Source organism: Thamnophis sirtalis, unplaced genomic scaffold, assembly GCF_051295495.1.
Source record: "Thamnophis sirtalis isolate CommonGarterSnake01/CBP01778 unplaced genomic scaffold, rThaSir2_p1.2 scaffold_9, whole genome shotgun sequence".
In the NCBI taxonomy this organism is placed as follows: Eukaryota; Metazoa; Chordata; class Lepidosauria; order Squamata; family Natricidae; genus Thamnophis; species Thamnophis sirtalis.
The window spans coordinates 34,152,011-34,163,503 of record NW_028261389.1 but is presented as its reverse complement, the minus strand read 5'-3'; the positions used below and the strand labels follow the sequence as shown (position 1 = coordinate 34,163,503).

The 11,493-nt window shown below is 39.2% G+C and overlaps 1 protein-coding gene across 3 annotated transcripts in view; it reads left to right on the top strand.

Moving 5' to 3' along the window:
- The window catches only part of ARHGDIB (Rho GDP dissociation inhibitor beta), a 39,165-nt gene that overhangs the window by 6,980 nt on the left and 20,692 nt on the right, over positions 1-11,493 (top strand). For 2 of the 3 annotated variants that reach the window (XM_087723282.1, XM_014052234.2), the window contains 4 exons: positions 2,353-2,539; positions 3,576-3,659; positions 8,648-8,724; positions 9,882-9,945. In XM_087723282.1, coding sequence (XP_087579408.1) covers positions 2,362-2,539; positions 3,576-3,659; positions 8,648-8,724; positions 9,882-9,945 — 403 coding nt within the window. In that variant the 5' untranslated portion in view covers positions 2,353-2,361. Of the gene's footprint in view, positions 1-772; positions 793-2,352; positions 2,540-3,575; positions 3,660-8,647; positions 8,725-9,881; positions 9,946-11,493 lie in introns of those variants that run through there. The other variant, XM_087723281.1, reaches the window with a different exon arrangement.

The following is an 11,493-nucleotide window of genomic DNA, read 5'->3' as shown; positions in this document are numbered from 1 at the left end:
AGTATGGTTCATGAATAACTCTTGCATTAAACTAGCCATAATTCAAGTTATGATCTGCACTGAAAAATATCCACATCCAAATAACAAAACCTGGACTGCAATAGAGCCAGAAAGGTAAATGTTCTTCTGAGCAAAATAGGCTGGCTGCCATATTTTGCTTTTATCTATTATTCCTGTTATCCATGCAAAGGCATGAAAGGTTAGCAAAAATTTATGCTATTCTTTAACATTGCACGCATGAATTTTGGCTACCTTGATGCATCTGGAATGTGTGAGGTTGGGGGATATTAGAACAGAACATCTGTTCTTGAGCCAAATGCCATATGTCTCTTCCATTGTAGTTGTTCAAGAACCTCAGATTAAAAACAAGAGCAACATGATACTGTGTGCCATGGATTAGCAATAATTTTCTACTCGGCTTTCATGTTCTTTACTTTGTATTTTGTTTATCCTTCCTTGGCCAAGAACCTAACAGCAGACTGATTCTTCTGGTGCTGAAAAGGGAGTTTCATTTTAAGTCCTTTGTGAGCATATTGCTTACTGAATTTTGTCTTACTTCCCCCAATTTCAGAGAAGTTTCAATGTTACAGATTGTGGTAGCTCCTTGGAGTCTGTAGCCAGGGCATGGGTTGTCATAGGAACAAGGCACATGTTTCCTTACTGCATGAGAAGGGGACCTGGTCACCCACACAGACAACAGCTATTTTAAATGTTGTGCAGTTGGGAAATTACATGATATTTGCAGTTGGACTGATCAGCTTTAAAAAAAAATTGTTAATAAGCTCCATTCAGGTATTTTCCTTCATTGTCTGCTTTTGATGTAAATCTCTGTATGGTATTGCATGAACTGTTCAATTTATTTCTATTGCTGCCGTCTCAATGAAGGTTTGAAATAATTATTGTTCAGTAATGGGGCTGCTCTGGCTTCTGAAAGTCTATTTGTCTTTGTCAATGTGACACAAAGAGGTTCTTCAGTTGGAGGATTTGCTGGTCATTGTGGACGCAGTGTGAAGCATTTTGTTACCGATACAAATAATAAGCTTATGTACTTATTTTTCTGCTCAAGAACTTCAAACCCAGCATACTAGCATGTATTTAAAAATGTGACTGAATCTAGTTTCCATCCTTAGCCTATAAAGGTTTGGCTGGTTAATTAGAGCTCTCAGTTGTTACCCACAGGGTGAATCCTCATGTTTGACTATGTTTCGATTTATGTCATAGAGAGAAGGTGAGTATATTGTGGGAAGTATATAAGTACAAACGCACATTAGCATCCCTCTCCAGAATTCTCAGCCAGTATGGAATTCCAGGAATATAGGAATTGAAATTCCACACGTCTAGAGATACAAGATTGTGAAAGATGCCTTAGTATGCAATCATGTTTGCTGTATAAGATGAGGACAAATAGCTCATATTCCAGAATCTGTACTTTCACAGAGAGCAGGGAATTATTTTTTTGGTTACGGTAGCACAAATATAAATGTCAAGAAATATAATCAAGCTTTTATAGCAGCAGTTGAGATTCTGCTGCTCTTTCTGTTGATAGGTATAGGTGTGAATGGTAAAGAAAAAGAGGCGGTGATGGATGTCCAGAGGTTAGAGGGAATCTTCTTCATGATGCATGAATCTAGTATAGTATTTCTTAACCTAGAAAATGGTGGCTAGGGAATTCTGGGAATTAGAGTCCACACCTCTTAAAATGGTTATATTTTATAGCTCATATTGCTTTGTTAAGAGAACTCAGCATGTACAGCATTTTAAATCTATGTGTGCGTGTGTGCGTGTGTGTGTAAACAGAAAGGGAGAGAATATCATTTAAAAATTATCTTGCTTTAGTTATTGATTATATCTATTTTGGGAAGACAGGAATATCAGTGGCTGTTTCAGTGGCCAGATCAGGTGCTTTCTTTTTTGCTATGTCCCCCACCATTAAAGTGTTTGAGAGCTGGAATAATTGACAAATTCTGAGGATTAGTTTGGGTTCTTTTATTACAGCCAATGTCACAAATCTGGGATGAGCAAATTACAAGTGAGGAGAATATTCAGCAAAGTGGCTCTTCTTGGTCTAATAGTTAAGAGCAATTATATCCTTCCATCTAGTAATGGCATCTCTCCTGAGCAGAAAAAAGCAGTCCAGCTACTGGATATCAGAATTTGACAAAATATCTATTGCCAGGTTAAACGTCTTGGATCCATTTGCTTGTAAAAGTATTTAAATGGCTGTGCCTGTGACCTTCACTCCCACAATTGTTCTTTTTATAGTAGAAAGCGAGCCAGCCAAGGATTTACAAACCTTGTAATCAGTACCTTACTCAGTATCCTTACAGTAACTGGCATATCTTTCTTCCCCAGCCAACAGTCATGACTGAGAAAGATCCTGAGGTGCATGTGGAAGAGGATGATGATGAGCTGGATGATAAACTAAACTACAAGCCTCCACCTCAAAAGACACTTCAGGAATTACAGGAGCTGGACAAAGATGACGAAAGCCTTGCAAAGTACAAGAAGTCTTTGCTGGGGGATGCACCAGTGGTTGCAGGTACAGCTGGGAAAAGGTCCTTTGGAAGAACCATATTTTGGGGTAGAAAAAGAAGGGAGTATTTGTATTTGCTGTGTGATGAAATTAATATTGTCAGTGATGGAGAATATTAAATTTGTTTCTAAAAATGAAAGAGAAGTGATTATTTATTTATTTAATTCCTGTGCTGCCATCTCACTGATAAAGCGATTGTAGGTGGCTGTATTGTGTTGATCTGAGTGTATTTTACCATAATTGAAGATCAACTTTCAATGTTGCTTTTAAGGTGACATAGATTCTATTTTCAGTACGCAAGTCTACTTTTGTGCTCTTAGTTGGGTGGAGGACTTCACTATTCAGCATAGGAACAAGAACATAGTTTAATAGGATCAAATCAACAATGCTGAGAGAGTCTTCTAGTCAAAGTTACCAGTTACCAGTCAAGTTGACAACAGTACTAGGTAGACACTTATTCCTTAGCATATGAAGAAATTAGTTGAGACATATTTATATTATTAATATTTGAAGTTAGCAACAAAACCTGAAGCATTACTAATTTACTGCCCCTGGTCTATATTTCAGCAACGATAATTCATGCAACTCATATAACCTTTTGGTTATGTTGACTGCTACCTATTTGATTATATTTATTCTTGGAAGTTATTTGATTATTTTTGGCAGCTAGTTTACGCTGTGTCATATTATTTATGTTTTTAATTATAGGTTGTGCTTTCATTCTGCTTTTATTCTGTTTTAATTGTTAGCCAGAGATAGGACATCTTTGTAAATTTATTAAAGAAACAAACTAGAAGAGAGGTAATGTTACGGTCCCTCTCCTGAGGGTGTGAGTGGTAACAGTGAAATCTGATTGAATTTCCCTGCATGACCGAAACTATTAGTGTGTCAGAAAAAAGGTTTATATTAGCTATTAAGTGACATGCTAATTTCCTGTGCACATAAAGGCTGTAGGAAGATACATTTGCAATAAAAAAAAGAAGCACCCCAGGATTCTCAATGTTTGGTTAATAAACATTTTATCCTTTTCCTAACACCACAGACCCAACACTTCCGAATGTGACTGTCACTCGACTTACTCTTGTATGTGACACTGCTCCAGGACCAATCACCATGGACCTCACTGGTAGGAAACATTTCCTCCACATTATATAGCAGGTTGAATGGAATTCTTGGGGCTCGCTTCATTTTGAAATTGATTTTATGAATGTTGAGTAAAATAGGATTGGGATGGATATCTTCTAGGTATTAGATTTTTATAGTCCTCAACCTTCTGGAAGACTATTTAAGGTAAACTGGTGATTCAGTGATGTAACGTGAAAGAATGTGAGGTTCTTGGACAATTGGAGGGAGGGAATTTAAGGCAGGAGTGGGTAGCCTCCTGGCCTGTATCATTCTTCCCCTTAAACTAATATCTAAAAATAGTACAAAACTGAACTTGTGAATTTCAGAAAATTTATTAGTCCAGTGCCTTACATCATGGGTCCTCAAACTCTGGCCGGTGGGCCGCATATGGCCTGGCAAAGTCATTAATCCACTCTGCGCAGGACCACAAGGTTTCCCCACCCACATTGCCCCCCCCCCTTTGGCCAAGTGCAGGACTTACCTTTGTGAGCCCTGTGGGCTGGAACTGGAAGGGAGGGCCAACAATTTTGGCCTGCAGAGACGTTCTGGAGGTGGGGAAGGTGTGAGTGTGTGGGGTGTGTGAAAAATGGGGTGCACAGACACCCCAGGAGGTCAACAATGGGCAAAATGGCCCGTTTTTGCCTTTTTGTGGCCTGCAGAATGCTTTTGGAGGTGGGGTGAAAAACGGGATACACAGACACCTCAGGAGGCCAAAAAACAGGCACCTCCCCTGCCTCCAGAACATAGATAAAGAGAGATGGATATACAGAGAGAGAGAGAGAGAGAGAGGGAGGGAGGGAGGGAGGGAGGGAGAGACTTCTCAAGCTCCTTAGGCTGAGAAGAATTGCTGGGAAACTGAGTTTCCTGAATGAACCACTAGATTCCTAATCAACTGAAAAAATGATCTAGTAAGAAGAAAAGGCAACCAAAAGAACAACATGCAAACAAAGCAAATAAAACACGCCGAGGAGCAAAACAAAGTTCAATTTGTGTGCATTGTTCAATAGACTGTTAAATTGGCCACATCCACCTAATCACATGACCTAGCCACACCCACTCAGTCACATGACCACCTAGCCACATCCACCCAACCGGTCTGCCCCCCCACCCCAACAGTCAGAGGGACCGTGAATTGTTTAAAAAGTTTGAGGACCCCTGCCTTACATCATCAACAGTGAACAGTTCTTGTGGCAGGGACTTAAATCCATTATCAACCAGTTTAAGTTGGTCTAATAATTATGAGAGAAAAGTAAACATTTCACTTTGTCTAGCTTATGTAATTATATAAACTTCTAGCAGAAGTCTCTGCTCCACATTTTCTCACAACTAATTTAAAACACTAATTCTTCATTTTTTTCCTTACAAGGAAGGTGTTTTAAGCATTTATATAAGTTGCAGATGGGTTGGGAGCAGAGTGTGATGAATCTTACAAACAGCTTATGGCCTGTTTGCTGAGATACCAGTTAGGAGAGGTTTTGAACAGGGGATTTCTGACTTTTAACCTATCTAATGTCCTTATATTCTTATTTCTTCTGGCCACCATGAGTTATTTCCTTTAAAAAAAAGATTTAAAAGTAAACTTTAAAAAGAACTAACGAAGTGTAGGAGGTATCTAAGTAGATGCTGGATGGCCATCTGTTAGAGATTCTAAAGCTGCATTTTTGTAGCTCTTTCTAACTTTAGAATGCTATAATGGGGATTGTGTCTATGGTGGTTGACCAGCTAGAATGGGATTAGTTGGAATTGGTTGGTGACATATCGTTGTTGGATGGGATGGGGTCATATACTAGGAAAAAGGGACAAGGTTTGGATTATGCTGACTTGATTGGTGTGTGGGGGCACATAGCAACATCTCAGTAGGGAAGGGTAGAGGGAGATAAGGTAGGAAGCATGGTGGGCCACTCTCTGGGAAAGTGCATTTAGTGGCTAGCACTGATATTGCTTTTTAGCCTCCTTGGCTTAGCTCCCATGCCTGGATATTATGTGCTCAATAGTCCTTGGCTTAAGCTATAACAGCTTAATGCCAGGTCTGCCTGAAATGAAGGCTCTTCAGAGACAACCTGCTGTGTATTACTGAGACTTAGTGGGTGAGAATGGGGCTCTTAGAAATGTTATCAATTGGGCCTGGGGTGTCTCACCAGCTACATCTCCCAGGTAGGGATAGGAGGATGGATACTGCTGTCTGGAAATCCCTCGTGGCTTTCAGAAGTTGTTTTCCACAGATGACTAGATATGAAACCCTGTTTGTTTAGCTGGGTTCCAGAGAACAGATGGGATTGCTGTTGGCAATGAGTGGCGCAATGGTTAGAATGCAGTATGGCAGGCTACTTCTGCTGACTGTCGGCTGCCTGCAATTTGGCAGTTCAAATCTTACCAGGCTCAAGGTTGACTCAGCCTTCCAACCTTCTGAGGTCGGTAAAATGAGGACCCAGATTGTTGGGGGCGATATGCTGACTCTGTAAACGACTTAGAGAGGGCTGCAAAGCGGTATGTAAGTCTAAGTGCTATTGCTATTGCTGATGCTAGCCTCCTTGTTGTGTTGTGGCTTTGTTTTGGCTGTGTTGCTTTGACTGGGGTTGGAGTTTCCTAAACCTATGGTACTGGAAGACTGTGCCCTAACTTCCTTAGTTGCAGAGTCTGAAGTGGTTTAGGAGTTCAAATCACCTTAGGAACTTTCCCAGGCAGTCTCTGAAACCCACTGTCTGTCTCAGGCATCTGATTCAGAGGTGGGTTGCTCCCGGTTTGGTCTGGATCGGGCAAACCAGTACTGGCTCTGCCCACCCACCTGGACACTTCTGCAAATGGGCAGAAGCATTGTGTGTGTGCATGCAACTGGTAGTAAAAAAATTGGCAACTCACCACTGATCTGATTATGGACCCCATTGGGTTTTAGACAATGCTTGGAGAACTTCCTAAGGCTCTGATACCCAATTTAACAGTCTTGTCTTGGACATTTCGCAGTATCCTTCCCCTACCACGCCCACAGAACCGGTAGTAAAAAAAATTAAATTTCACCACTGCTTTGGCATAGGATTAGGTACTGCCCATATGCTTATGATACCAAATTATACATCTCAGCCTCTAGTTGCCGAAGCAATATTTTCAAGATACTGACTCAATGTTTGTAGGTTCTGGTATCTGTATGAGGAGGAACAGATTCAATTTAATCCTAAACAAATCCATGTGGCTGAAGATTTTGAGGCATGGTGAACCTGGAAATCTTCCACCTTTAGTTCTGAATGGAATTGCTTTCAGCCAGACAGATCCAGTGTTCAGGCTAGCAACCTATAAACTCATGACATCTATTGAAGAGAAGGTGGAAATCATGATTGAGAGGCCCTTTGCAGAAATCTCTTTCCCAACTCATAGTCACTCATGCTTTCATCCTCTCTTCTTTGAATTAGCGTGTTTGGCTGTCATTGAAATCCACTCTGAAGTTAACAGTTGGTCCAGAATGTAATGGCATAGAATTATGGGCTCATCTTATAGGCTACCTACATTATACTGTTATTTTGTAACCTGCATTGGTTGTCAATAGGCTTCCGGACACAACTCAATGTGCTAGTTATCATTGGTAAAGCTCTTAATGCAATGGGGCCTAGTTATTTGTGGAACCACTTGTCTCTGATTATCTCTGTCTGTTCTGATAATCTCTGACAGAATTGAGATATCTCTTGAGAAATGTTATGAAAACTGGATAGCTCTGATCCTTCCTGCCTTTCGTAAGACCTTGAAGATCTAGCTTTTTTTTTACAGGCGTTTTTGTGAATCTGCCTAGAGAGTTTATCTTTGATTGTTCAATTGCCTCTGGCCTAATAAATATTTTATAGCATTATTGTTGTTTTACTTATACACTGTCCTGAGTTGTATGTTGAGAGAGTACATAATTTAAATGAACTAAATAGCTAAAATATAGTGGTAGTGGATATAGTCAATTTTCTCACAGATCAAGTTTTTAGTGTGTTCCAAGTACAGCCAGAAGGCTGCCTGCTTAGATCTCTTCATTGTTGGCACAGCACCAGTGCAATAATTCCTTCTGCATACTTAAGTAACAGTCTGTGTTCCCAGGAGTCTAACATCAGCAAGAAATAGTCACAGTTTGCCTTATATGGGTTCTTGCTTGATAAGAGAGGAAGTCATGGCTTAGCAAAGCAAAGATGCTTCCTCTGTAGCTGAAATCTCTAGGGGAAGCAAGTCCACAAATGCTTGGTTGATAAATGCATTATACAATCTGGGTGAATGCTGCTAGCTTTTACTTACACAAATACGCATTTTGATAGCTATGCAAGAATGCTTCCAGTGCATAGTGTTTTTTAGTTGAATGATACAAGTGTGCTCCTCTGCACATATTCACAATTCATTCTATAGACATTTCTGGTTCATTAATGCATGCACGTTCACATTTCATGTTCATTGGCAAGATACTGCATACTTATTTGGTACATCTAAATAACATATTTAATAAACTAAACATAAAATGGTGGCTTCTGTCTCCTTGGAAAAACATTATGTTGCAGTGGAAGAGTTGGGAGTTAGAACTAAAAAAAACCCTCTTTCCATGTGATTTTTTTTTAGAATTCTTTGAGTGAAGTTATTTTCTTTATTGTTTGTTTATTTTAAAACTACCACATGCTGCTTAAAACAAGCATAATACTAACAGATGTTTGCAACAAAAGTATGCTTATATGCAACGAAGTGCTAGAGCTGGCTCCTATTGGCTTGTGAGAGCTGATTTTCTGGAATTTTGCCAGCTGGGTGAGAGCAGAACTGAGCTACTGTGCCTAGTGTGCCTATCAGCTATTTGGTAACAAGCTGTGTGGTAGCAATGGAGCCAGCAAAGCCTTTATTTAAATGTGTACCAGCACAGCACTGCTTATGCACAGAATGTATGGCACTCCACTGTACAGCAATCAAATGAATCCATAGGAAGAAAGCTGTTCTCTTCCACATCTTTTAACCTGATTGATTAAGGCATTTTCCCTGTTCCAGGGGACCTTGAGGCTCTGAAGAAAGAGACCTTTGTATTAAAAGAAGGAGCTGAATATAGAGTCAAGATCCACTTCAAAGTAAGTGTCTTTCTCGTAGAAAATTTCCGGACCTGAATTCCATTCCATTCTGCATATGTTCACTACAGCCTCTTGTCGTGCAAATGTGTACATTGCTGGTTCATAAATGTCACACCTGTCAACTAAAATAATAAAGCATTAACCAAAATAAGACATTTTCCTTAGCTACAGGCAGAAAGGAAAGTATTCCCAGTGAATCTTGTATTCCTTAATTCTTTTGACTGGACTAATTAATTGTATTCCACTAAAGACAAAATAAACTTAAATGAAACATTATGATACAGCAAAAGTGATAAAAAGTTTTTATTTTTTGCTTGTGCAGCTTAATTAGAAGCAAAAAATGAAAAGAAATGTGTACTCCATTACTTTTCTTAAATTGGCTTTTTTATTGTTTTAGTTTAATATTTATCATTGTTTAGGTTACAGATCTATTACTATATTTCAGAACAGTGCATTTGCAACAAATATCATTAAGAAGTGTATTGTCCCAAAATATATTTAGGTTCCCCAAATATATTTAATCCCGAATATATGCAATTGCTGGTCTTTAAAAATCTGTTCAGAAATATGCCATTCCCCCAAACATTATTTGATCACTATAATGTAAAATGGCCCCTTAATGGAAAGTGTCATCTAGGCAAAATGCAGAAGTGGTCACACTGAAAGGCTACATTGCTGAAAACTGCTTTATTTCCTCCTCCTCTTAAAGAAGAGCAACCAAAATTGGACAAAAATAGCTAGTAATAGCTAGATATAGCGGTTCATTTCCACTGATATTTACATCAATTCAAATTCCAAATGTCTCATTAAGAGATAGCGGCAGTTAAGCAGTTTCATTTGTTGGCACAACATAAAAACTAGCTGAAGATCTGATGTGACTTATCCAAGCTGCTGTGAGGAATCTTAAATTGAACTACAGTCCTTTATGGTTGAGTTTATGAAGATTTGGGCTGTTAAACTTACCCTTTGCTGTATTTTCAATTTAGGTTTTGATGATTAGTCTCCTAATCACAGGAGCCTCATAAACTGAAATAATAAATGAATAAATTGTTTAGTTTAGTTACAGAATGGTGTTTTCTCCCTACAATATCCCAAAGTAAGGGTATTGATAATTTGAACTGAATTACCTCACTCAATGGGCAGTTTTTCTCTTGCAGGTAAACAAAGATATTGTATCTGGTTTGAAATATCTCCAGAATACTTACCGAAAAGGAGTGAAAGGTGAATATGTGAAATCATTTTTTCTTCTCTTCAATACCTGTAGATGATACTACTATAAATATAGCCTTGCTTGTGTGTTCTTTCAAAAATCACCTTGATGCGATTGCACTGAATAACTCACAGTTCACACTTTGTAGATAAAGTGATCCTTTCCCTTTTTGCACAGTGCAAATATGGCAGAAAGCCTTTGCCTCTAAACTATAATACAGAGACTGCAATCCACAGGAGCAGAAATTATTCTCTTGATATTTCACTGGGTAAACACTGGGCATATATATAGAGATGCCTGAAAACCCCTTATCTAGAGAAATTTTTATGGTTTGCTCAGACACCAGAGAGAAAATTATCTTATATGTATAATATCACAGTACTTGAGCTAACTTAGGCTGCCTCTTCTATCCTAATTTTAATTCCTTCCTTCCTTCCTTCCTTCCTTCCTTCCTTCCTTCCTTCCTTCCTTCCTTCCTTCCTTCCTCCCTCCCTCCCTCCCTCCCTCCCTCCCTCCCTGTATAAAAGTTTCAGAAAAATCTGTTAAAAGGCTTACATTCCATATTTTTTGAAGTATAAGACGCTCCAAAGTATAAGACTCACCTAGCTTTGGGGAGGAAAACAAGGGAAAAATATCTGCCTTTGCCTCCCAGCAATTTGCCTCCTCGCAATAAACAGCAAACAGTACAGACAATATACACTTTATAGTGTTACATTTCAGACTATACTTATACAGATGCTGTTAAAATTGATGTGCTTTTTGGAAGTATAGTTATTCTCTGCTATTTAAAAGAAGATACAATAGCACTGGGCCTCTTCAAATCAAGCATTTATTTTAAAAAGCTTCTTCATTTTGTTAAGCTGTCTAGAACAATAATAAAGCAGTCTTTAAAAAATAAGTAATAATAATAATAACAGTAGACTTATATACCGCTTCATAGGGCTTTCAGCCCTCTCTAAGTGGTTTACAGAGTCAGCATATTGCCCCCAACAACAATCCGGGTCCTCATTTTACCCACCTCGGAAGGATGGAAGGCTGAGTCAACCCTGAGCCGGTGAGATTTGAACCGCTGAACTGCTGATCTAGAAGTCAGCCTGCAGTGCTGCATTTAACCACTGCGCCACCTTGGCTCAAGTCTAATAATTTGAGCATTCTATAGGCATTTATAGTTATTGACTTACCTCCTTGCAGCAAACAGCCCGATTAGCACAAGAAAAAAAAAAATCTGCCTCTGCCTCCCAGCAATTTGCCAAGTGGAGCAAACAGCAAGTTTCACTTTCAATTTCTCCTGATCATCAGCTGTTTCAGGCGGCAGGGATTACTATAGCCTATTGCAGCCTCGCAAGTCTCCGTTCGCTGCAAGGAGATAAATTGCTGGGAGACAGAGGCCAAAAGGTTGGAGCTGGTGGGTGTGTTTGGCTACATTCAGTGTATAAGACACACCCAAATTTTCACCCTTTTTAGGGGGGGGGAAAGATGCGTCTGATACTCTGAAAAATACAGTAGCTCACAATAAATTGTATTAACAAAGAAAACCCACATAAAACAAAAAATGTAAA